The sequence below is a fragment of the Capra hircus genome, chromosome 19 (genome assembly GCF_001704415.2).
Source record: "Capra hircus breed San Clemente chromosome 19, ASM170441v1, whole genome shotgun sequence".
Taxonomy (NCBI): domain Eukaryota; kingdom Metazoa; phylum Chordata; class Mammalia; order Artiodactyla; family Bovidae; genus Capra; species Capra hircus.
In genome coordinates, this window is record NC_030826.1 from 14576456 (window position 1) to 14603156 (window position 26701).

The 26701-nt window shown below is 51.1% G+C and overlaps 2 protein-coding genes across 2 annotated transcripts in view; one reads left to right on the forward strand and one right to left on the reverse strand.

The window, feature by feature from the left end:
- Window positions 1-8188, reverse strand: part of UNC45B (unc-45 myosin chaperone B) — a 30722-nt gene extending 22534 nt beyond the window's left edge. Inside the window, exons 1-5 of the mRNA XM_005693206.3 lie at window positions 8107-8188; window positions 7287-7454; window positions 6550-6586; window positions 5064-5239; window positions 3542-3631 (exon numbers count right to left, since the gene is read on the reverse strand). Coding sequence (XP_005693263.2) covers window positions 3542-3631; window positions 5064-5239; window positions 6550-6586; window positions 7287-7454 — 471 coding nt within the window. The 5' untranslated portion in view covers window positions 8107-8188. The remainder of the gene's footprint in view (window positions 1-3541; window positions 3632-5063; window positions 5240-6549; window positions 6587-7286; window positions 7455-8106) is intronic.
- On the forward strand, window positions 16198-25715 carry NLE1 (notchless homolog 1). The gene is made up of 13 exons (XM_018064225.1): window positions 16198-16265; window positions 16402-16545; window positions 18909-19126; window positions 19736-19815; window positions 20650-20726; window positions 20900-20997; window positions 21330-21522; window positions 22020-22155; window positions 22321-22367; window positions 23070-23272; window positions 24842-25001; window positions 25096-25166; window positions 25371-25715. Exons 1-13 carry the CDS (start codon window positions 16248-16250, stop codon window positions 25381-25383), a joined length of 1458 nt encoding a protein of 485 aa, XP_017919714.1. The 5' UTR covers window positions 16198-16247; the 3' UTR covers window positions 25384-25715.

Below are 26701 nucleotides of genomic sequence, written 5' to 3' on the forward strand. Positions count from 1 at the left end.
CAGCCATCAAAGACATAAATGAGAAGACTCAGAGGCAACTTGGAAAAAAGCATTGGTTTGCAGGAACAGAATTGCAGGTTCACGCTGATGGCACTTTGGGTAAAATTAAACTGTGCGTATCTGCTTGTGGGTAAGGACTTATGAAAGGTAGGAAAGGGACTTCCCTGGTGGGCCAGTGGTGACAACCCCACTTTCCAATCCTTGGGAGGGGAACTAAGATCCCGCACTAACCCTAACCCTGGTTGGGGAACTAAGACTGCACACGCCGAGGAGCAACTGAGCCTGTGAGCCGCAACAAAAGATCCCACATGCTGCAACAAATTTCCCATGGGCTGCAACGAAGACCCAACACAAACCAAATAAAATTTTTTTAAAGAAAAGGGTAGGGAAATGTTAAATTAATTAATCAAGGAACCCATTAGTCTGAAGTGGCTTCAATGCCTAAGCAACTAAATAAGAAAACCCAAACCACACTTTGCTATACAGCAGAAATTAACACAACCTTGTAAATCAACTGTACTTCAATTTAAAAACAAAACAACTAAATGAAAAACCCCTAACCCTGTATTGTCTCAAGGTTAAGACACTGAAGGACAACAAATCACAAATAGCTAACGAGCCTTTCCCAAATAGTGCTAACTGCTTAAGCTATAGCCCGAGCTTCCCAGGTGACCCTAGTGGTAAAGAATCCACCTGCTAAAGCAGGAGACACAAGAGATGTCGGTTCGATGCCTGGGTCAGGAAGATCCCCTGGAGAAGGAAATGATAACCCACTCCAAGTATTCTTGCCTGGAGAATTCCATGGACAGAGGAGCCTGGCAGACTACAGTCTCGGGGGTTGCAAAGAGTTCGACACGACTAAGCATGCACGTTTTTAAGCTACACCAATCAAATAACCCCCTTGCTTTGCTTCCACCTCTTTCCTGTCTTTGTTTGTTTTGTTTTGCTTTGTTTTGTTTAAATATCTGCAGCACGTGGGCTCAGTAGTTGCTGCACTCAGGCTTAGTTGCCCCACAACACGTGGGATCTTAGATCCCGACCAGGGATCATACTCACATCCCCTGCACTGGCAAGAGGATTCTTAACCACTGAACCACCAGGGTTCACCTCTTTTCTAGAAAAGCCCTTTCCCTAGCTCTTGTTGGTGGAATACTCCCAACCACTTCCAGTTTACGCTACCCAGTTCAAACAAATTTTGCTCAAACTCTTAGAGTTTTTAAAATGTCTTAGTTTGTCTTGTAACAGAATTGAAGTTTTTACATTGGGGATTCTTTTCCATCAAACATATTCCTTGAATATGGTTTTGGCATTTTTTATTGTTAAAGAAAATCTAAAGTTGCAGGAGGTTCTCAGGAAGATTGAAGGTTGTGTGTAGAGAATGCTAGATGGGATTTGAAAGCCCTGGGTGATGATTCTGCCACATGCTAGCCACGTGACCTTGGGCAAGGCATAGCATTCTCTGGGTCTCAGATCCCTGTCCATAAAAATAGACAGTTGAGCTGCATTTTCAAGTCTCTTCCCACCCCGAGGACATATATATACATATGATATATATATATAAGATATTCTGTATATGTGTGTGTGAGAGAGTCCTCAGAGTCTCTCTCTATATATATATGTATATTTGTGTGTGTATATATACATGTATATATATGTATGTATGTATATACATATATATATGTATGTGTATATATATGTCTATAAAGTATATCCTGAATATTCATTGGAAGGACTGATGCTGAAGCTGAAGCTCCAATACTCTGGCCACCTGATGTGAAGAACTGACTCACTGGAAAAGACCCTGACGCTGGGAAAGATTGAAGGCAGGAGAAGAAGGGGACAACAGAGGATGAGATGGTTGGATGGCATCATCGACTCAATGGACATGAGTTTGAGTAGGCTCCAGGAGTTGGTGATGGTCAGGGAGGCCTGGTGTGCTACAGTCCATGGGGTGGCAAAGAGTGGGACATGACTGAGTGACTGAACTGAACTGAGGATGCAAAAGAAGGATATAAAACCTTCCACCCTAAGGATGCATTCACAGTCATCCCTCAGTATCCACAGGGGATTGCTTCCAGGACCCTGGTGGATAACAAAATCCACGGATGCTCAAGTCCCTTACATAAAATAATGTAATACAGTTGGCCCTCCGAACTGCAGGCAACCAATTGTGTGTTGAAATCCTTTAAAAGGCTCCAGCTCTGGAGAGGAGGGCTTGAGGAGGACCTGAGACCCTGAGATTGGGCAAAGAATTCATGATGCAAGAAAAGGAGGAGGTGGGCAAACAGGCAGAGAGTGAGAGGTTGGTGCGCATGCTTAGTTGCATCTGACTGCGACCCCATGGATTGTGCTGGCCAGGGTCCTCTGTTCACAGGATTCTCCAGGCAAGAATCCTGGAGTGGGTAACCATTCCTTTCTCCAAGGATCTTCCTGACCTGAAGACTGAATCCCCTTCTGCATTGCAGGCAGATGCTTTACCATCTGAGCCACCAGGGAACCCCCCAAGAGGCTGGGGAGCAGGCTGATTAAAGAATTTCAGGCAAGCATGAGCAGAACCATCATCACTCTATCAGTCAAGGGCTTTGTACTTTTCAGAGTACAAAGTACTGCTTTCATATATATATAACAACTCATCAAGTCCTCATAAGAGTTTGTTATAAAATATACTTGCATATTAAAAAATTTTTTTTGATTGCACCTGCCGCATGTGGGATCTTAGTTCCTCAACCAGGAATCAACCCCAAGCTGCCTGCATTGGAAGGCAGGGTCTTAACCACTGGACCACTAGGGAAGCCCTGATATTTGCATATTATATGATTACTGATCATAAAACTAACAAAAATTCCCCATGCATCTTCTGTTAAATTCTTATATTCAGATATTTATTTTTTTCCCTCTGAAGGAGGAAAAAAGAAACATTTAAAAATGCAGCAAATTTGGTTAAGAAGATATTAGGAATAAATATCTTCATAATTCAGAATGATGCTGCAGAATGATCTTCATAATTCAGAATGATGCTGCTACATTTTGAAATGGAGTAAAGCATTATTTTGACGTGTCATTGTTTCTCAGGCCCAAAACTAGGGTTAGGCAAGTAAGACACTTACCTTGGCTGCAGATTTTACGGGGTACAAAAAACTTCTGTAATCAAGATAAATGGTATTGAATGCAATGTTTTAAAATATCAAAATCCATGCGCTGCAAAAAACAATACACGCTGAACAGAATAGCAGAAATACAAAGACAGGATTCAACCCTCATTGTTCTAACTGTTGAGCATGACTCAACATGATCACCTCCTCGTGTTGAGCGTGACTCTCTTCGTGGTTCTCACCCTAACCCTGGCCCTTCTTAGAGTTCACACTGTTTCCTAAAGTGCTTATCGTTTGGCCCATCCTTGTCTCCCTTCTCCAAGGAGCCGCCCGCCAGCAGGAGTCGGGGACGTTACGGTTCGGACACAAGGGCGGAGTCCGCAGAGGAAGCAGTTACCTGCGCGCCCCCAGAGCGCCCTCCTCTGGTTCGCTGCTTGCCCAGCACTTACCTTCTCCAGTTTATCCGCTTCACTGTTTCTGTCCAGGAGAATCTCAAACATCGTCTGAACCCTCGAATCAGTGGAGAACTGCACACGGAGCTGAGGAGAGAAGGGGGAGTGGAGAAGAAGGCAGGTGGGCATCCCATCATTTCAGTCAACTCCACTCAAAGGTCATCTCAGGTAATATTAGGGTATGTTCTTCGTGCCCGCCTCCATCACTCATTCATCCATCCAACAATCATCTAACTAAACTGTTATTACTACGGGTGGGACGCGGGCAGATGCTGGGGATAGGACACGAGAACAAAATCAAATCTTTGCTCCACAAAGCTTACAGTTTAATTACATTCGAGGTCCCATTTAGTCTTCACAAGTCTTGGAAGGCAAAAAGATCATCACCCCAATTTTGCAGCCTCACTGTTAGACATTTAAATATGGGCTAAAACAGGAAAGTATCTCCAGGGTCAGAGACATGAAGCAGCTTTCAAGTACCACTTGAAACAAATGTAAACCATTTTTTCCTTCTTTATTCCTTTTTAAACGTTCATTCATTCATTATCTTGGTTGTGCCCAGGTCCTAGTAACAGCAGCACACATGATCTTTAGTCGCAGCATGTGGGATCCAGTTCCCTGACCTGGGATCGAACCGAGGCCCCTGGATTGGGACCGCTGAGTCTTAGCCACTGGACCACCAGGGAAGTCCCTAAACGGTTATTTTGGAACGTCTCCATCCCTCACTCTCCCAACCCCAACCCCAACCCCAGTTCTCTGAGCGTTGCTCTGCTGGGCCACAGTGCCACCTATTTCCCCCCTGCGGTCATTTCCTTTCAGGAAGTCGCTCAGTCACCACCCCTTCACTGATAACTCGTTGGTCTGTATTTTGACAGCTCTGGAGTCTGCACTCTGGACAGAACACTGTGGTCCCTGCATGGGGCTGCTGCAGGCATCCAGACGTCACTGCGACCCAGAGCAAGGAGATGCGTGATCAAGTTACCCTTCTGCTCTCAGAGTAGGGAAGCCGGCACCCCAGGGCATCCCTCAGAAAACTGGCAGCTAAGTGAGGACAGAGGGTGCGGGACCCTTATCTCTGGTCCCAGTTCCCTGAGGCCACTCCATTTTCCTAGGAAACAGCCCCTGTTCCTGCTGGTTCCTGGCTCTCCTGCATCCCCCAGCAACATCCTCCCCCCAGTTCCCAGGTTTCTCACGCTGCCTTTATCCTCCTAGAAAGAGAGGAAGATCATACTAAGAGGAAGACATACTAAGTCGCAATTTTTTTTTTAAGCCTCCATCTGGAATTGAGAAGACTGGTATGCTAGTCCTGTCTGGCTTGTACCCTTGAACAAGCATCACGGCATCTCTGATCCTCACAGATAGGGGCACCGGCCCAGCTGTTTTGTGCCACATGACCACTCCATCCAAGGGAGTGGAGGTAGGCCAGCCCTGGTATCCCGCTGCCCTAACTGGTCCCTACTGGGAACGGGGAGAGGTGGCCGAGGCTTGTAGGAAGGGGCACCTTCCGGATCCAGCTCACCTTCTCCTGGATGCTGGTGTTGAGCCTCCTCAGTGTCTCCTGGAAGCTCTGGTTCTGTGGCTCCAGAGTGGCACAGCGCTGCACATCCTTGAAGGCCTGGTCCAGCTTGCCCAGGTGCTCCAGTGCCTGGCATCGCCGGTACAGAGCCTTGATGTCCGAGGAGTTGATATCAATGGCTAGCGAGGGAAGCAGGCAGAGTCTCAGGGGGCCGGGAGGCAGACCACCTTCCTTCCTCCCCCACAACACCCCCCTAACTCCAGGGCATCCGTCTCTCCCTTGGAGAGTGTGCTTCCTTGTAGACCAGTTTCGTGGAAGGCAATTTTTCCACGGACTGGAAGTGGGGTGTGGTTTGGGGATGATTCAAGTGCATTACATTTATTGTGCACTCTATTTCTATTATTACGACATCAGCTCCACCTCAGGTCATCAGGCATTAGATCCTGGAGACTGGAAGCCCCTGAGGTAGACCATCTGGTCCTAGGCTCCCCGTAGTTAGGGAGGTGGTAAGAATCACTGTCTCAAGGTTGGAAGGGAGCTTAAGGGTCATCTCATTCAATTCCTGACTCTCCAGTCTTGGCTCCTTGATCCCTGCCAAGTACCAGTCCAGTCGGTGCTTGCATACCTCCAGCTGTGCGGAGCACCTTCCATCTCAAGGCAGATAGCTCCTTCAGACAGCCCTTCCCTCCTCCAACCTGAAATATATCTCCCTGTAACTTTGCCCTTTTGTCTTAAGTCCAGTCCTGGAAACTGTGAGATGAAATCCAATCCTTCTTCCTTGTGACAGCCTTTCAGGAAATTGAAAGCAGCTCCCTGTCCCACCTGGGAGTTCCTTCTCTGAGCTAAATATTGCCACTTTTCTGCTCTTCACAGGATGGGTTTCCAGCCCCCTCTCCAGGTAAGTCCTTCCCTTCGGAACTCACTCCAGACTATCTCTGTCTCGCCTTAAAAATTAGTGACCCGATCAAAAGCCAACACAGACCTATGCAGAGGAGAATCCCCTTCGTTCTGCATATTATAACCCTAAAAATGCAGCCAAAAGTCTTCCCATTTTGATCATGCTCCTAAATCTAAGTTCTCCCAGCACCTGAGGCACTCCGAAAACAGTGTTGATGGGTGTTTATTTCTCCTAGTGTCTGTGGAATAAACTAATACCTCCCTCCTTCCCTCAGGAAACCCGGTCCCCACAGAGCGGTTCTGGGGAGCAGCCCCACCCCCAGGAACATATCCTCACCTCCACCAAAGTGCCTGTGTCCTTGCTGTGACAAAAGGATTTCCTGGCGGCCCCAGCACATTTAATGTGTAAAGATGTGACTTAGGGGTGGCTTTCCTGGAGCATCCTTTCACACAAGGATGGTGCATCTGAAGCCCTGCCTACAATGTCCAGGATGGCATTCATACAATCTGTGAGTGTCAAGAGCCTCTTAGACTAAACAGGGATGCTGAGGGGGAGGGAAGGAGGGCAAGATCAGAGCGCGCAAGGGCTCACCTCTTGAGGCATCGGAAGCCGCCTGAACATAGCTCTCCTGAGAAACGGGGAAGAAAGACACTTGGTTAATGTGGGCCCAACACAGAGACAGCCAGAGAGGGTCCCGGAGGTGAGGAGACAGGGCTTGCTGGCCGCTGCCACTGTCAGAGGCCAGAGATTCCTCGCAGAGCGTGGAGAAGTGGGCACGCATCGGGCACACTCAGGCTTGAACCTGGCTCTGCTGCTGACTGAGGAGGGCGTGGCCACCCGCTCCAGTATTCTTGCCTGCAGAATCCCACGGACAGAGGAGCCTGGCAGGCTATCATCTGTGCGGTCGCAAAGAGTCAGACACAACTCAAGTGATTTAGCATGTACACACTGCTGCTAACTACCTAGAGCTCTTGGGGAAGTTACTGAGCCCTCCTCTTGAGTCTTGAGCTTCCTATCTGCAATATGAGCACAAGAGTAGCAGCGACCTCGTGGTCTGTGGCTAAGATGCCATGACATAAGCTCTGAAAAGCCCCTGTCTGGACGCCAGCTCCCACGAGATGAGAACTGTCTCCATGGATGACTTCCCCGTCTCCCAGAGGAGTGGGTCAGGCGATGGGTACCAGAAAGCAGGGGAGGCTCTCTGCTCCAACCTGAGGGTTCCAGGAGAGGGCACTGGGAGGACAGGCGTGACTGTCAGGAGGAGGGAGCTGCCCCCTCACCCACATCCCAGTCCCGCCCTCAGTTCCCCACCCCTCTCCTTCCCAGACCGTTTTCAGGCCACAGGCCGCCCGGTTCCGATAGAGCGTGGCCAGCAGGGCCTTATCCTTGGTCAGCTTCAGGGCCTGGCTGTAGCTCTTGGTGGCGGCCTTGTAGTCCTGGAGCTGGAAATGCTGATTCCCTTCCTCCTTCAGCTGCATTGCTTCCGCCTCGGCCATCTGTCGGGACAGGAGAGCTCCCTCCAGACCCGGGGCTGGGCTCCTGGTCTGAGTCTGGAGCTCCAGGGTCCCCACCTACCGGGATGGAAGTGGGGACGATGCCCATCCCCTCAACCCCCGCCAATCCACTGCCCAGGAGGACATCACAGCGTCTGCTAAGAGTGGGGCCCAAGTTGAGAGGGGTCTCAGAGTCTCTGTTCCTAGGGAACTCTGCTCAATATTATGTAACAACCTAAACAGGAAAAGAATTTGAAAAAGAAGGGGTTTCCCTGGGCAGTCTAGTGGCTAAGATTCCATGCTTCCAATGCAGGGGGCCTGGGTTCCATCCCTGGTCAGGCAGCTAGATCCCACTTGTTGCAAGTAAGACCAGGTGTGGCTAAATAAATAAAAATAAATAATTTTTTTTAAAAAAAGAATAGCTATATGTATAACTGAATCACTTGGTACACCTGAAGCTAATGCAAAATTGTTAACTATACTCTGATTTTTTTAAATTTTTTAAAAGAAGAGTCCCTCTTCCTCCCTCCATCTCCCTCCCAGCAGGATGGATAAAGCCACCACACCAAGGGCCTGAATTCTCATTGCAGGCCTTAAAATGCCTGGGTCCCCCCTTCCTCCTCCCCGGTCCCAGGAACACTCCAGGCCAGCTCACTTTCTCTCAAGGACAATGTTCTTGGTCCGTCCTCCTGGGGTGCGGCTCCTCTGTGTGTGAACCCCCAGCCGGCCAGCGTCAGTCTGCCCCTCCCAGCCCCCACCCAGGAGACTTTATCACCCCAGCCAGTGGCTCCAGACCATATTTGGCCACAGGGGCAGGTGCCCCTGGCGTCTGTCATTGATACTCCGGGACCTCCCCCTCCCCAGACTGGACAGTCATTACCACGTGGAGGTTCCAATGAACCTCTGTGCCCGCACCCCACTCAGGGCCAGTCCTGGGGGCACAGGGGCTCCTAACTCCCCAAAGAATGATAGAAAGATCCAGAGGGACAGGAGCACCCCCAGCAGACCCCCGCTACCTAGGCACAGCTCGGACGCCCCCTTCTCCACCTCCTTCCCAGATAAACAACCTCCTCTCCCCTCCCCCCACGCCTGCTATTTTGGGAGCAGAGTGACAGCTGAGGGGCTGGCAGGCTTGGACACGCAGAGCAGCTGCTCAGGTCCCAGGCCCGCTGGAGACTTCCAGAAATGCCCTTCTGGAGGGAGGAGGGAAGAGGAGGGAGGGAGGAAGTTTCCTTCCCCTCTCCCCCTTGTCCGCAACTCCCCCGCCCCTTCGTCCTTGTTTTTCAGAAAGATCCATGGACTTGCTGTCTCACTTGAGTGGAAGTGGGTGTTTGTTCCACTCTGTGCATCTTCGGCAGCTCTTCCCTGTCTGCACAGAGGGGCTGTATTTGGTCTCCCTCCCCCGCCCCAGGCTAGGAGCTCCCTGAGGATGGGCTCTGTATGTCCCCCACCAGACTGAATCTTCTCCCAAAGACTCCCAGGAAGCCTGGGAATTCCCTGCAACCAAGGACCGTGCCCACTAACTGACTGGGACTTGCTGAGTCCCCCTCATCAGAGGGGTGGGGGTGGGGCTTCCTGGGATGAGAACTGTATATTCACTAAGAACTGTGAATCACTGTGTTGCACACCTGACACTTATACACTATTGTAAATCAACTATACCGTGATGCTGAAATTTTAATTAAATTACAAATTCTTAATAAAAAAAACAACATCACTACATACTTGCCACCAGAGAGGGTCTCCCCTGGGACAGGAATTGTTTCTCCTTATTCAACTGAGACAAATTTATGAGGTTGTCCCCCACTTGGATTTAGAATTCTCCCAGCTTTCTGTGTCTCTGAGACTAGGCAGTGAGTGCCCTCCCAGAGGACAAGTACAGCGTCTCGTGCAGTTTGATTTTCCCTGGCACAGAGCCTGGAAGAATCAGTGCCCAATGCATGTTCTTAAATGAATGAATGAACAAATGAGTTTTCCGTGCTGATGCTTTGCTTCACATCACTACCATTCTGACCCCCTCTCCCATATGCTTCAAACTGACCTGACCGCAGCTGAGGAAAGACACTGAAGGAAAAAAGTGTAGGCGGGATCACTCACACTAGATTCTGCTCTTAGCTCTGTGACCTAGAAAACACAGCTCTGTGACCTTGGACAAGTCCTACTGCCCTGCTGGACACAAAGTCCAGCCCTGATAAATGTTCGTTGGCTGAATAAATGAATGAATGGATGGATGGGTGAATTCCCTGCCCTCATGGTGTCGCCAACCCTGAACCCCTTTGCGGACAGCTCTCTGTGGCAGTGACATAAATGTTAAAGGATCCGGCCGTTGGTGGAGATTGACTTCAAGTCCAGGGGACTGTGGATTAAAATCCTGATTCAGTAATTCATTCCACAAGCATTTCTTAAGCATTTGCTATCTGCCAGGAAATCCCTTGTAGCTCAGTTGGTAAAAAAATCTGCCTGAAGTGCCGGAGACATGGGCTCAACTTCTGGATTGGGAAGATCCCCTGCAGAAGGAAATGACAATCCACTCCAGTGTTCTTGCCTGGAGAATCCCATGGACCGAGGAGCCTGGCGGGCTACAGTCCATGGGGTTGCAAGAGTCGGACATGACTGAGCGACTAAACCACTACCATGTACCAGGAACTGTGAATGATTACGGAAGCAGCAAACACTCCTGGGCGTAAGGATTTGTGTGTTTTGTTCACTCACACATTCCAAGTGTCTGCAACAGTGTGTAGTATGTAGCGGGTGTTGTCTTAGTCGCTAAGTCACCTCTGACTCTTTTGCGACCCCAGGGACTGTAGCCCACCGGTGCCTCTGTCCATGGGATTTCCCAGGCAAGAATAGTGGAGTGGGGGGTACTAGGTGCTCAATAGCATTTGTTTAATGAGTGCATGAAAGAATTCCATGTATCTGTGATTTCTGACGTATACCAAACAGTTTTCAAACCTTACAATCAGGAATCATGACATTATTTCAGAGAAAGTTTCCCTGAGGAAATGATTAAATGAGTTAACACATGTAGAGCTCCTAGAACAATGTCTGGCAGAGACCTTTGTTAAATGATTGAACGAATATTTAAGGCAAGACCTGAAGAACAAGGAACTATTTCTGTATGTGTTCGTCAGCTTAGGCTGCCATTAACAAAATACCACTGATTGCACAGTTGCACTCATCTCACACGCTAGTAAAGTAATGCTCAAAATTCTCCAAGCCAGGCTTCAACAGTATATGAACCATGAAATTCCAGATGTTCAAGCTGGATTTAGTAAAGGCAGAGGAACCAGAGAGCAAACTGCCAACATCTGCTGGATCACTGAGAAAGCAAGAGAGTTCCAGAAAAACATCTACTTCTGCTTTATTGACTATGCCAAAGCCTTTGACTGTGCTGATCACAACAAACTGTGGAAAATTCTGAAAGAGATGTAAATACAAGACCATCTGACCTGCCTCTTGAGAAACCTGTATGCAGGTCAGGAAGCAACAGTTAGAACTGGACATGGAATGACAGACTGGTTCCAAATTGGGAAAGGAGTACGTTGAGTCTGTATATTGCCACCCTGCTTATTTAACTTCTATGCAGAGTACATCATGAGAAACGCTGGGCTGGATGAAGCACAAGCTGGAATCAAGATTGCTGGGAGAAATATCAATAACCTCAGATATGCAGATGACACCACCCTTATGGCAGAAAGGGAAGAAGAACTAAGCTTCTTGATGAAAGTGAAAGAGGAGAATGAAAAAGTTGACTTAAAACTCAACATTCCGAAAACTAAGATCATGGCACCCCGTCCCATCACTTCATGGCAAATTGATGGGGAAACAATGGAAACAGTGGCTGACTTTATTTTCTTGGGCTCCAAATCACTGCAGATGGTGACTGCAACCATGAAATTAAAAGACGCTTGCTCTTTGGAAGAAAAGTTATGACCAACCTAGACAGCATATTAAAAAGCAGAGACATTACTTTGCAGACAAAGGTCCATCTAGTCAAAGCTATGGTTTTTCCAGTAGTCATATATGGATGTGAGAGTTAGACTATAAAGAAAGCTGAGCGCAGAAGAATTGATGCTTTTGAATTGTGGTGTTGGAGAAGATTCTTGAGAGTCCCTTGGACTGCAAGGAGATCAGACCAGTATATCCTAAAGGAAATCAGTCTTGAATATTCATTGGAAGGACTGATGCTGATTCTGAAGCTCCAATACTTTGGCCACCTGATGCGAAGAAATGACTCATTGGAAAAGACCTTAATGTTGGGAAAGATTGCAGGCAGGAGGAGAAATGGGCAGCAGAGGATGAGATGGTTGGATGGCACCACTGACTCAACAGACATGAGTTTGGGCAGACTCTGGGAGTTGGTGATGGACAGGGAGGCCTGGCATGCTGCAGTCCATGGGGTCACAAAGAGTCAGACATGACTGAGCGACTGAACTGAACTGAACTGGATGACTTAAACAACAAAAATTTCTTTTCTCATAATTCTGGAGGCTAGAAGCCTAAGATCAAGGTGCCATCATATGGGTTGGTTTCTGGTGAAACTTCACTTCCTGGGTTGTAGACAACCATCTTCTTGTATTCACACAGCCTCTTCTCTGTGTGAGAGCAAAGAGAGAGACAAGGAGAAAGAGAGAGAGCTCTTGTGTGTCCTCCTCTTAAAAGGACATCAGTCCTATCAGATTAGGATGCCATCTTTATGACCTCACTTAACATTTATTACTTCCTGTTGGACCATTAGGAAGGCTGAGCACCGAAGAATTGATGCTTTTGAACTGTGGTGTTGGAGAAGACTCTTGAGAGTCCCTTGGACTGCAAGGAGATCCAACCAGTCCTTTCTAAGGAGATCAGTCCTGGGTCTTCTTTGGAAGGACTGATGCTAAAGCTGAAACTCCAATACTTTGGCCACCCCATGCAAAGAGTTGACTCTTTGGAAAAGACTGTGATGCTGGGAAAGATTGAAGGCAGATGGAGAAGGGGACAACAAAGGATGAGATGATTGGATGGCATCATCAACTCAATGGACATGAGTTTGAACAAGCTCTGGGAAAGAGTGAAGGACAGGGAGGCCTGGCATGCTGCAGTCCATGGAGTCGCAAAGAGTTGGACAGACTAAGCAACTGAACAACAACGTTAGAGTCTGTCTCTAAATAGAGTCACACTGGGGGTTAGGGCTTCAATTTATGAATTGGAGGTGTGGGTGCACAATTCAGTTCATACCAGTTCCAGAAAATTGCATGAGGGAACTAAGGCTGAGTGGACCATTTAAGGAGTCTGATTTTTCCCACCTGTAATGGGAGGCTTTGTAGGGTAACAAAGACAGAAAGTATTGAGCAGAGTTTTGGTTTGAAACATCACCCTGGTTGCCACGTGAAGAGGAGGAAGCAGGGTAAAGACAGGAAGGCAAATGTAGAGACTGTAGGAACCAGTATTGTGGCCAAAATCTCGGCTCTCTGTGCACTGATGCTGAACAGCAATATGCAGACAGAACTGTGGAGGAGAAGGAAAGAGTGACTCTATTAGTTTGTCAGGCAAAGGGGGAACACAGTACCGGTACACTAGCATTTCAAGTGCTGTGCCCCACTGCCCTGGTGAGTGAAAAGTGAAAGTGAAAGTCACTCAGTCATGTCTGACTCTTCGGGACCCCATGGACTATACAGTTCATGGAATTCTCCAGGCCAAAATGGGTAGCCTTTCCCTTCTCCAGGGGATCATCCTAAACTAGGAATCGAACCCAGGTCTCCTGCATTGCAGGCCAATTCTGGTGAGTAGGGAGAGGTTATACAGTCATGCAGGAGTATGTGATAAGGATCAAGGCAATAACATCTTTCTTTTTCTTTTCTGGCTGTGATGGCTCTTCATTGCTGCGAGTGGGCTTTCTCTATTTGTGGCGAGCGGGGGCTACTCTTTGTTGCAGCATGAGAGCTTCTCATTTTGTTGGCTTCTACTCTACACATGGACATCACCAGATGGCCAACACCGAAATCAGATTGATTATATTCTTTGCAGCCAAAGATGGAGAAGCTCCATACAGTCAACAAAAACAAGACCAGGAGCTGACTGTGCCTCAGATCATGAACTCCTTATTGCCAAATTCAGACTCAAATTGAAGAAAGTAGGGAAAACTGCTAGACCATTCAGGTATGACCTAAATCAAATCCCTTATGATTATACAGTGGAAGTGAGAAATAGATTTAAGAGCCTAGATCTGATAGATAGAGTGCCTGATGAACTATGGAATGATGTTCGTGACATTGTACAGGAGACAGGGATCAAGACTATCCCCATGAAAAAGAAATGCAAAAAAGCAAAATGGCTGTCTGGGGAGGACTTACAAATAGCTGTGAAAAGAAGAGAAGCAAAAAGCAAAGGAGAAAAGGAAAGATATAAGCATCTGAATGCAGAGTTCCAAAGAATAGCAAGAAGAGATAAGAAAGCCTTCTTCAGCGATCAATGCAAAGAAATAGAGGAAAAGTACAGAATGGGAAAGACTAGAGATCTCTTCAAGAAAATTACAGATACCAAGGGAACATTTCATGCAAAGATGGGTTCGATAAAGGACAGAAATGGTATGGACCTAACAGAAGCAGAAGATATTAAGAAGAGGGTGGCAAGAATACACGGAAGAACTGTACAAAAAAGATCTTCATGACCCAGATAATCATGATGGTATGATCACTAATCTAGAGCCAGACATCCTGGAACATGAAGTCAAGCGGGCCTTAGAAAGCATCACTACAAACAAAGCTAGTGGAGGTGATAGAATTCCAGTTGAGCTATTTCAAATCCTGAAAGATGATGCTGTGAAAGTGCTACACTCAATATGCCAGCAAATTTGGAAAACTCAGCAGTGGCTACAGGACTGGAAAAGGTCAGTTTTCATTCCAATCCCAAAGAAAGGCAATGCCAAAGAATGCTCAAACTACCACACAATTGCACTCATCTCACACGCTAGTACAGTAATGCTTAGATTCTCCAAGCCAGGCTTCAGCAATACGTGAACCGTGAACTCCCTGATGTTCAAGCTGGTTTTAGAAAAGGCAGAGGAACCAGAGATCAAATTGCCAACATCTGCTGGATCATCAAAAAAGCAAGAGAGTTCCAGAAAAACATCTATTTCTGTTTTATTGACTATGCCAAAGCCTTTGACTGTGTGGATCACAATAAACTGTGGAAAATTCTGAAAGAGATGGGAATACCAGACCACCTGACCTGCCTCCTGAGAAATATGTATGCAGGTCAGGAAGCAACAGTTAGAACTGGACATGGAACAACAGACTGGTTCCAAATAGGAAAAGGAGTACGTCAAGGCTGTATATTGTCACCCTGCTTATTTAACTTCTATGCAGAGTGCATCATGAGAAACGCTGGGCTGGAAGAAGCACAAGCTGGAATCAAGATTGCTGGGAGAAATATCAATAACCTCAGATATGCAGATGACACCACCCTTATGGCAGAAGGTGAAGAGGAGCTAAAAAGCCTCTTGATGAGGGTGAAAGAGGAGAGTGAAAAAGTTGGCTTAAAGTTCAACATTCAGAAAATGAAGATTATGGCATCCAGTCCCATCACTTCATGGCAAATAGATGGGGAAACAGTGGAAACAGTGTCAGACTTTATTGTTTTGGGCTCGAAAATCACTGCAGATGGTGACTGCAGCCATGAAATTAAAAGACGCTTACTCCTTGGAAGAAAAGTTATGACCAACCTAGACAGTATATTCAAAAGCAGAGACATTACTTTGCCGACTAAGGTCCATCTAGTCAAGGCTATGGTTTTTCCAGTAGTCGTGTATGGATGTGAGAGTTGGACTGTGAAGAAGGCTGAGCGCCGAAGAATTGATGCTTTTGAACTGTGGTGTTGGAGAAGACTCTTGAGAGTCCCTTGGACTGCAAGGAGATCCAACCAGTCCATTCTGAAGGAGATCAACCCTGGGATTTCTTTGGAAGGAATGATGCTAAAGCTGAAGCTCCAGTACTTTGGCCACCTCATGCGAAGAGCTGACTCATTGGAAAAGACTCTGATGCTGGGAGAGATGGGGGCAGGAGGAGAAGGGGACGACCGAAAATGAGATGGCTGTATGGCATCACCGACTCGATGGACGTGAGTCTGAGTGAACTCCGGGAGTTGGTGATGGACAGGGAGGCCTGGCCTGCTGCGATTCACGAGGTCGCAAAGAGTCGGACACGACTGAGCGACTGAACTGAACTGAACTGAACTGAACTGAAAACTGGGGCTCAGTCCTGGGTTTTCATTGGAAGGCCTGATGTTGAAGCTGAAACTCCAATACTTTGGCCACCTGACGCGAAGAACTGACTCATTTGAAAAGACCCTGATGCTGGGAAAGATTGAGGGCAGGAGGAGAAGGGGACAACAGAGGATGAGATGGTTGGATGGGATCACCGACTCGACGGACATGGGTTTGGGTGGACTCCAGGAGGTCGTGATGGACAGGGAGGCCTGGCATGCTGCGGTTCATGGGGTCGCAAAAAGTCGGACACGACTGAGCGACTGAACTGAACTGAAAACTGGGCTAAGAATCGCTATTCTGAAGAGACAAAAAGTTGTCAGTATCCTGCAAAGCACTGGGAGAGATTGAACGCCGAGGCGGCCACCGGTCCGCCAAGGGTAGGGTGCGGAGGCGGGTACCAGCGGAGCCCACGCCCAATGCCAGAGGCCTGGCGGGGCGCGGCACTTCCCCGCCGCGACACCAGGGGGCGATGAGGCGGGCTGCGGCGCCGCTGAACCACGGCAGCGGCGCTCCATCACGCCGGAGTTACCTCCTTCACGTGGGGACGCAGGATGGCGGCCACGGCCGCGGTGGGTGTGCGTGAGTGCGGGCGGGGCCCGCGGCCGGGCTCTCGCGCCCGCTTTCCCGAGGCCGGAGGGAGGCGGGAGTGGTGGCCCTCGGGTAACTGAGCCGCGGGAGTGACGCCCACCGCGCTTGTCCGTACAGGACGAGGCGGCGACGCGCGACGTGCAGCGGCTGCTCGTGCAGTTCCAGGATGAGGGTGGGCAGCTGCTGGGCTCGCCGTTCGACGTGCCGGTGGACATCACCCCGGACAAGCTGCAGCTCGTATGCAACGCTCTGCTGGCCCAGGTGAGCTTCGGGCGCGCGGGGGATCGGAAGGCCGAAGGTCTTGGGTACCAGGGCCCCCTCCGCTCCCGCGAAGTGCTGACAACCCGGCCTTGCGGTCTTCCCTTGGGGAGGGTCGGAAGATGTGATTCGAGTGAGCGATTTACACGCCCATCTTCAGGGCCCACCTGCGGAGAGACCGCGGGTTTTGAACACATTGGGCGCATCATCACAGTGATTCCTTGTCGCAGCCCCCCACTGTCTCCCCGTTGTCATTAACTTCCCCATTTTACAGTGCTCAGTTCAGTTCAGTTCAGTCGCTCAGTCGTATCCGACTCTTTGCGACCCCATGAATCGCAGCACGCCAGGCTTCCCTGTCCATCACCAACTCCCGGAGTTCACTCAGACTCACGTCCATCGAGTCCGTGATGCCATCCAGTCATCTCATCCTCGGTCGTCCCCTTCTCCTCCTGCCCCCAATCCCTCCCAGCATTAGAGTCTTTTCCAATGAGTCAGCTCTTCGCATGAGGTGGCCAAAGTACTGGAGCTTCAGCTTTAGCATCATTCCTTCCAAAGAAATCCTAAGGTTGATCTCCTTCAGAATGGACTGGTTGGATCTCCTTGCAGTCCAAAGGACTCAAGAGTCTTCTCCAACACCACAGTTCAAAAGCATCAATTCTTCGGCGCTCAGCCTTCTTCACAGTCCAACTCTCACATCCATACATCACCACAGGAAAAACCATAGCCTTGACTAGACGGACCTTAGTTGGCAAAGTAATGTTTCTGCTTTTGAATATACTATCTAGGTTGGTCATAACTTTTCTTCCAAGGAGTAAGCGTCTTTTAATTTCATGGCTGCAGTCACCATCTGCAGTGATTTTGGAGCCCAGAAAAATAAAGTCTGACACTGTTTCCACTGTTTCCCCATCTATTTCCCATGAAGTGATGCCTACGATCATTCGATTATGTGTAAGATGCTGTGCCGTAGGTGGTAGATTTGGAGTTGGAACTCAAAACGTCAGACTCAAAACTTTTGCTCTCCTAAGCTGCTCAGTCAGCTCAGTCGTGTCCGACTCTTTGTGACCCCATGGACTGCAGCACGCCAGGCCTCCCTGTCCATCACCAACTCCCAGAGTTTACTCAAACTCATGTCCATTGAGTCGCTGATGCCACCCAACCATCTCATCCTCTGTCATCTCCTTCCCCTCCCGCCTTCAGTCTTTGCCAGCATCAGGGTCTTTTCAAATGAGTCAGTTCTTCGCATCAGGTGGCCAAAGTGTTGGAGTTTCAGCTTCAACATCGGTCCTTCCAATGAATATTCAGGACTGATTTCCTCTAAGCTGCTGCTGCTGCTAAGTCGCTTCAGTCGTGTACGACCCCATAGACGGCAGCCCACTAGGCTTCCTCGTCCCTGGGATTCTCAAGGCAAGAACACTGGAGTGGGTTGCCATTTCCTTCTCTAATGCATGACAGTGAAAAGGGAAAGTAAAGTCGCTCAGTCGTGCCCAACTCTTGGTGACCCCATGGACTGCAGCCCACCAGGCTCCTCCGTCCATGGGATTTTCCAGGCAAGAGCACTGGAGTGGGGCGCCACTGCCTTCTCCACCCTAAGCTGCTAGTGTTTATCAAGGTGCTGCCCTCTGTTGGCCGTGGGCTTCTCTGGTGGCTCAGTGGTAAAGAATCAGCTTGCAATGCAGGAGACACTGGTTTGGTCCCTGGGTCAGGAAGATCCCCTGGCGAAGGAGATGGCAACCCACTCCAGTATTCTTGCTTGGAGAATTCTAAGAACAGAGGAACCTGGCGAGCTACAGTCCATGGGGACCCAAAGAGTCAGACAGGATTTAGCAACTGAACAACAACAACATTGGAGGTGGGGGAAGTTGCTTAAAAATGCAGTACCTGGGCTCCACCCCACACTTACTACACCAGACCCAAGGGTGAAGCAGAGAGTCTGCATTTTCAATCAGCTTTTTGAATGCTTCTTACACATTATAGAGCCTGGTGTGGTGGTTTAGAAAATGCCTTAAATGCTATATACTAATTCTAACCCTGGGCTTCTGTCTGAAGAACCTGAATTAGTCGTTAGCAGTAGGACATTGAGCGAATCACTTGGTTGCTCTGTTTTTTCAGTATGAATGCCTATCTGTCAGGGTGGTTGTGAGATGCAGATAAAGGATTCTAAAGTGATTTGTAAATATTCTGGAAGTGATCTTGAAGGACTGAAAAGGTCTTGCTCAATGGGTAATAATGGGGGTATCCCAAGCAGGGTGGCTGAAAAGAAGGCTGCCTGCACACAGCTTGCAGAGGGTGGGGAGGGGAGGGTCCCCCGGTGGAGGCTGCCCTGCCCATCCTTTGATAGGGGGTTTCCCTTTCCTGTTGTCCTCCAGGAGGATCCCCTGCCACTGGCTTTCTATGTCCATGATGCCGAGATCGTCTCCTCACTGGGGAGGACCCTGGAGTCCCAGGCGGTGGAGACAGAGAAGGTCTTGGACATCATTTACCAGCCACAAGCTATCTTCAGGGTTCGCGCTGTGACCCGCTGCACCAGCTCCTTGGAGGGTCACAGTGAGGCGGTCATTTCCGTGGCCTTCAGCCCCACAGGAAAGTAAGGACAGCTGCAGAGTCATGGAGGGGAGTGGGGGTGCAGCTGTTGGCTGGGGTGGGGGGACCCCCCAAGTTATGCTCAGTGGGGCCTCTGGCTGCCTTTCCTTGACCCAAGCTCTGGGCTCAGGGTGTAAGTAAGTGACTCACCCACTGAAATTTTGTCCCCAGAGACCAAGGACACCTGCCTTGGAGGAGCCCTTCCTGGACTTGCTCTCAGGAGAGCTGAGCTGCAAGCTCGCCTCTGCCCCTTCCTTGCTGTGTGACCTCGACAAGTCACTTAACCTCTCTGAGTCAGTTGTTCCTCTGAGAAACAGGGTTTATTTGCTTCTCACAATCCTTTGAGGATAATAAGAAGCTTAAACTGGTTATGGCTGTGGCCATTCCTTTCAGGAAGGACAAGGAGAGAAATTATCTCCTAGAGTCTTCTCCCAGATGGCCTGGGTATTATAGTTCTCCTTTTCAGAAGAGAGAGAAATTTCCGCTCCCAGATTCTGTTCCCAGAAGACAATTGAAAAAGCCACTGGAATGTACTTGTGCAGTGTTTTGGGTGGGGCCCAACCCAACCCCTTGTCCCCAGTGCAGAGGTCAGGCTGCCCCTCTTCTTCCCCAGGTACCTGGCCAGTGGCTCCGGAGACACGACAGTTCGCTTCTGGGATCTCAGCACTGAGACGCCACACTTCACATGCCAGGGTCGGTACGCACGCAGTTACCCGCAGAGCGGCGGTTGATACAGTGGCAGGCGGGTGATTCGTTCAGCTCTTTAGTTCCTGGGAGGCCCAGAGCGCACTCCAGCCTCTTAATATCCAGTTAGCGGTTGCCAGTTCCTAGGTTGAGACTTTACCCTTGAGCCCCACTAGCCACTTACAAACAAGCAGAGACTGGACCCAAAAGTCAGTGTGAGGATGCGGGCAGTGACTGGCTGGCTGGTAGCAAGGAGAACTGGGCTTAAGTCCGGTCTCTGCCATAGTAGTCCTTAAACTTGAACATGCATCAGAATTACCTAGAGGGCTTGTTAAAATACAGATTTCTGGGTCCCACCCCCAGAATTTTTGTCTCCTCCGGTCTGGGATGTGGCCTGAGAATTTGCATTTCAAGTTGCCGGGTGGTACTGATGCTGCTGGCCTGGGAGCCTCACGCTAATGAGGTGACCTGTGTGTAGGCCTCGCTTCCTTTCTAAGCTTCAGTTTTCTCATCTGGAAAATGGGGGTGATACTTCTCGCATTGTTCCATACTCTAGAGTTATCGTGAGAATTGTAAGGGGGCTGACGTGTGCAAGAATTTTATATCACGTGGCACGTGAGGAGCTGTTAGAAAGTGGTGGTGGTATCTGTGCAGCGGGTACACGGCTCTAGCCCTTGGGGAGGGTTTGCCATTTGCCTAGGGAGTCTCATCCCTTCGATCGGTGTTTGAGCATTCATTTATTTGGCAGCTAGCTATAGCACTTTCTGCAGTATGCCAGGCATTGCTGAGTGTTTGGGATAAAGACAGGTGTGGCCCCCCTCTCTCCCCTCCCTGCTTTCCCAGGACACAGACACTGGGTCCTTAGCATATCCTGGTCCCCAGACGGCAAGAAGCTGGCTTCAGGCTGTAAGAATGGCCAGGTAGATGATGCTTGGGGTACTTAGGTGGGGACCCTGGAGTCCCTTCCTGGGAGTACCTCAGAATGAGGTACTGGGGTCTTCGGGGAGGGGTGGCTGGGGGCTATGGGCAGAGGACCTTGGGTGGGGCCAGGGGAAGGTTGGGGAGGGTTATTTGATGAGCTTCTGTCCTGCAGATTCTCCTGTGGGACCCAAGCACAGGGAAGCAAGTGGGCAGGGCACTCGCTGGCCACAGCAAGTGGATCACAGCCCTGAGCTGGGAGCCGCTCCACGCGTAAGTGACACTGACAGCTGGGGTGAATGGGGATCCAGGGGTTCAAAGCTGTACCCTACCTGTGCTCGGTGCAGAGGAGTCTTAGGGGACAGGGTGGGGGCTCTGACTGGCAGTGACAGCGTGGCAGGCAGTGGGGAAGGTTGTCTGCACCTGCGGGTGGGGGTGGTGGATGCTCATCACAGGCCCTGAGAGCCACCTTGCAGCGCCACCAGATGGTGGGGTCAGGAAGCCGTCGAGACGTTATCCCCAGCCTTCGAGCTGAGCATCGGGAGGCAGCGTGGGAAGACAGGCATTGCCTGCTCAGAAGTGAGGACTCGTCTCTTCCTCTCCAGCAACCCCGAGTGTCGCTACGTGGCCAGCAGCTCCAAGGACGGCAGCGTGCGGGTCTGGGACACGACCGCAGGCCGCTGCGAGCGCATCCTCACCGGGCATACGCAGTCAGTCACCTGTCTCCGGTGGGGAGGGGACGGGCTTCTCTACTCGGCCTCCCAGGACCGCACCATCAAAGTCTGGAGGGCTGATGATGTAAGAGCTGGAAAGGGTCCGGAACCAGCCTGGGGAAATCGCTGGTCAGGGATGTCAAACCAGTGTTTCCTGAACTTGTTCCGGGAACTGCTCAGGGAGGTGCTTTTGAACAGTGGGTCCTGGGGTCGGTGCCATGTTATAGCGGAGAGTCCAGGGCCCCTGAGCATGGTCAGGCCCTGGAATTTCCTGCTGTCGGAAGCCTATTTAGGTTTATCAGGCCTGCTGTATCGCAACCTTACTGGACTAGAGCCCTTTTTCCCTGACATTTCTCTTCTGTGAAACATATTTTCAGAAACACTGATCCGACCAGAGGGTTCGAGTTCTGATTGCGATCACAGTGAGTGATCTAACGGATGATTTGATGCAGATCACAGTGAATGAGGGCCCTGCGTCTGAGTCCTGTGGGCACCCCCGTCTTCTGGGGCTGACCTGGACATTCATGTTCCCAGGGGTGCAGACCGCTCTGTGGGCATCTGACCTGTCTCCGTCCACCCTAGGGCGTGCTGTGCCGGACTCTGCAAGGCCACGGCCACTGGGTGAACACCATGGCCCTCAGCACCGACTACGCCCTGCGCACGGGGGCCTTTGAGCCTGCCGAGGCCTCAGTGAACGCCCAAGACCTCCGAGGGTCCTGTGAGTGAGCGGGAGGAGGCAGGGAGGAAGGGCTGCTTGAGAAGGAGCCGGCTCTCTGGCTTCACGTGTGAGGGCCCAGCCTCGGCCGGGTGGGGGGGTGCTTGCTGTCCGTATTGAATTTTCTCATCAGCCTTGTTCCTTCTTTCCTTTGGTGCCTGGTCACAGTGCAGGAGTTGAAGGAGAAGGCCCTGAGCCGCTACAACCTCGTGCGGGTAAGCGTCCCCAGCATCCCCAACTCCATGCGGGGTTTCTCCTCATCCCCCAAACCCTGCACAGGCTCAGTTCTAGCCCCAGTACATAATGTACTGTCCCCCCAAAGTTCTTCCTTTACAATTCTAAAGTCTTAGTGTGCTGGGGATCATTTTATTTCACTTTGGTTTTTTGTTTTTTGGTTTTTTTTGCTTATCTATTTATTTGTAATTCTAAGGTACCTCTGTTTATTTATTTTGGCCTCAGAATTCAGGCTGTTAGTTCCCCAGCTGGGGACAGACCTCCTGTCCCCTGCCTTGGGAACATGGAGTCTTAATCACTGGACACCAGAGAAGTCCCTCTCTTTTTAAAATTTCATTTAGTTTCAGTAACACATTCAGATAGTCTAGGGTTCAAAGAACGCAAAAAAAGGAGGTGGTGGAGAGCCTCTCATCTCCGTGGCTCCTTCTGGAAGCATCCAGCGCTCCCAGTGACTCGTATCTCCTTTCCGAGACTTCACATACAGGTGTGTGTGTACACTACACGCGGTGCAGACAGACACGCACACAAGCCCACATATAAAGCCCTCCCCCTTTTAAGATCCCACTGTGGGACGTCCCTGGCGGTCCGGTGGTTAAGAGCCCACGACTGAGCAGACAGTGGTGTGTTCGCCTCTGAGGTCGGGTCTCCTCCCTGAGACCGTGTGCGCTTTCTTGCCTCCGCAGGGCCAGGGCCCAGAGAGGCTGGTGTCTGGCTCAGACGACTTCACCCTGTTCCTGTGGTCCCCGGCAGAGGACAAGAAGCCCCTGGCACGGATGACGGGGCACCAGGCCCTCATCAACCAGGTGGTCTTCTCCCCAGACTCCCGCATCATCGCCAGTGCCTCCTTTGACAAGTCCATCAAGCTGTGGGACGGCAGGACGGGCAAGTGAGTGGGGGGTGTGGGCCCGGGAGGAGGGGTGCTCCCCCTCCGGACGGAGCTCGGCTCTGCTGCTTTCTCGCTGTGTGGCTCTGGCAAGTGGTTGGGTTTTTTTTTTTTAATATTTATTTATTTTGTTTTTATTTTTGTCTGCTGCACCTTCGTTTCCACTCGCGGGCTTTCTCTAGTTGCAGTGACTGGGGCCACTCTCTAATTGCGGCGTGCGGGCTTCTCATTGCAGTGGCTTCTCTTGTTGTGAAGGTTCTAGGTGGGCGGGCTCAGTAGTTGTGGCATGCGGGGTGGGCTTAGCTGCCCCGAGGCATGTGGGATCTTCCCAGACCAGGAAAGAAGCGAACCCATCCCCTGCGTTGGCAGGCGGATTCCTAAGCACTGGACCACCAGGGGAGTCCCTGGATTTTCTGAGCCTCTTTCCTCTTCTGAGTGTGCAGACCCCTTACCTCTGAGCCTTATCACAAGAATTAAATGAGGTAGTATGTTCAGCACCCTCACTAAGTGGGCGCGGAAAATGGCTAGTTCCTTGTACGCCTAGGGAGAGAGATGGTCTGAAAGCCAGCCAAGGGCCGGGGATGCAGCGGGTAGTGTAGGTCTGTGGTCTAGTTGTTATCTGGCCCTCCTTACAGTGGAGTCCACAGATCTGACAGTGCATTACCTGTCTGGGAGCTTGATGGAATTGCAGAACCCTGGGCCCCAGCCCAGAGCTTGGGGATCAGAACCCGCCATTTAAGGTCACCTTTCAGGTCTGAGAAGCAGTGGTGTGACGAGGCACAGCGCCCTCCCAGTTGATAGGAGGAGAGGTCGAGGCATGGGTGGGGGAAGGAGCGGGGAAACACTCCTGAGGCCAAAGGGGGACTTACGTGTCCGTCTCCGTGTATCTCCACACCAAAGTCCTTGAAATAGGCTGTTCGGTTCCCTTTTTTTAAAATTCATTTACTTGTCTGGGTTAGGTTTTAGTTGCAGCGTGAGGGGTCTTCATTTCGGCATTTAGCCTTCTCTACTTGCAGACGTGGGCTCAGTTGCCCCATGGCATGTGGGATCTTAGTTCCCCAACCAGGGGTCAAACCCGAGTCGCCTGCATTAGAAGGTGGATTCTCAACCACTGGACCCCCAGGGAAGTCCCCAGCTCCTTTTTAAGACAAGGAAACAGTCTCAGGCCCAACGACTTGCACCAGCAGACACAATCATTCTGTCCTGACCAGGTCCCAGTGGCCCGGCCCACTGTTCCTCCACGCCACCTGTCAGCAGGCACCTGCTGGGGTGGGCAGAGCGGGGGGTGTCGTGCAGATCGGCCAAGAGATGGGGGCATTGGAGTCCAAGGCTTGCAAAGTTGAGCAAGCGTGGAGGCCCGGCAAGAAGCATCCTAGAAGCACTTTTACAAAATCGCAATGACCAGCAGAGATTAAATTGATCCGGGGTGGGGGCCAGGCAGTGAGATTTTATGCAGGTCCCCAGGTAATCCTGACATGCAGCCATGGTTGCGAACGACTGCTGGGGCCTCGAGGACCCTTCAGACGTGTTCCACGGTCTCACATCTGTCCTCATCCCCCTCCCCCGGCCCAGGTACCTGGCCTCCCTGCGCGGCCACGTGGCTGCCGTGTACCAGATCGCGTGGTCGGCCGACAGCCGGCTCCTGGTCAGCGGCAGCAGCGACAGCACGCTGAAGGTGTGGGACGTGAAGGCCCAGAAGCTGTCCACGGACCTGCCGGGCCATGCGGATGAGGTGCGGCCGACCCTCGTGGGCTGAGCAGAGGACTGAAGCCTGCCGCCCAACCCCAACCCTGCTCACTGCACCACTGTCTCCCTCCCCCGTTTAGGTATATGCTGTCGACTGGAGTCCCGACGGCCAGAGAGTGGCCAGCGGTGGGAAGGACAAGTGCCTCCGGATGTGAGTTTGGGGGTAGGGTGGGGCGCAGTGGCGGCCGGTGTGCTTGGCTCTCCCGCCCTTGCCCTCGTGGTCGTCCCCCGTGGTGGAGAGTTCCACGGGCTCTCCACCTGCCCAGGCTCTCCCCCGTCGTGGGCTCCTGGGACTGTGCGGTGCCTCCCTTTCCTGAGCTGGGGTCACCAGCCCATTCCCTGCCCTTGTTCACAGATGGAGGCGATGAGAAGCCCCCCAGGTCTCTGGGACCCCCACCTGGACTCAGCCTCCGCCCGCTGCCTGCTCTGACGGGAGGCCTCAGGCTGGGCGATGACCTTGAGAACGAGCGTGGCCTGCTGTCCTCGGTCAGACCCCACGGGGGTCCCTCCGCAGAACGGGAGATCGAAGGTCGCAGGATGTCGTCACTGAGCCCAGTCCTTGGCCATCATTTGGTACCTTGCTGGCGCGAGCAGCAGTGAAAAGCTGGGTGATGACCAGCTGCTGCCTTTTCTAAATGCTGTCTTCTCTCTTCAGGGTCAGGCCCCGGATTCTGTGACCAAATAAATAATTTATATTTTGTGTGTTTGGGTTACGATTCCTGTCCTCGATGCCCAGGGGTCTACGCTGGGTCAGTTCATGCAGCTGGGCTACTCCAGTACCATGCTGAGCAGGAAGCGGCCTTTCCTTTCTTGCCACTGTGTCTACGAGGGAGAGGCTGGGGTGACCTGCTGAGGCCCGTCTCGTAGTAGCCAGAGGAGGCTCTTAAGGCTGTGTTGTCCGTTTTGGCGGCATGAGCCACGTGTAGCTGTTTGCGTGAACTAGAATTCAGCCCAGTTAGAACTGCTCTTGTCGCGCTAGCTTGAGGCTACTTCCTGGTCTGGACTGCACAGGGTGAGGACGCCGTGACCATCACAGGGACTTGTGCCAGCCCTGATGCTCTGGAGGGCTTTCCCTGACCTCATTCAGGGTCACTGGGCTCTCGGGGTTCAGAGAGGCGGTCCCCGAGGGCTCCCCCTAATGGGCCGTGCAGTTGGTGCAGGCTCGGGCAGAAGTGGGGATGGTGTGATGGGCAGGGTGGCTCTCTGCCCCCCAAAGACTCACAGGGAGAAGGGAACCCCCACCAGGACGTGCTCAGACCTTGGAGCAAGGTCTTGCCCCCGCTCACTTCTCTTCCAGGACCAGGTGCCTCTACCCGGGTTAGATTCCAGCCATCCTTGTATGGAGCACTCGGGGCCACAGCCTGTTTTGACTTCTTGGTCCTCCTCACCCTCCCCCACCCACATGTGTGTTTTTATGATTTTGCACCTTGCCTGGCTCTGATTCTCGGCTTCCACCTGCCTGGTCTCTGCAGTGGGACTGCGTGTGGGGTGAAGGGAGGCAACGGGCTCTGAGGTCCCACTCTGTGCCAGGCTCCCTGCTGCTGGGCTCTCATTTGAGCCTCACAGTGACCTTGCAGCCATGCCTGGAAGGACCATGCCACGTCCCCAGGGCGGGGTACAGATGTGAAGAAGCAAAGAGCCAAATAGGTTTCTAGCCTTCCTTAGTATTCCTTGGACACGTGATGA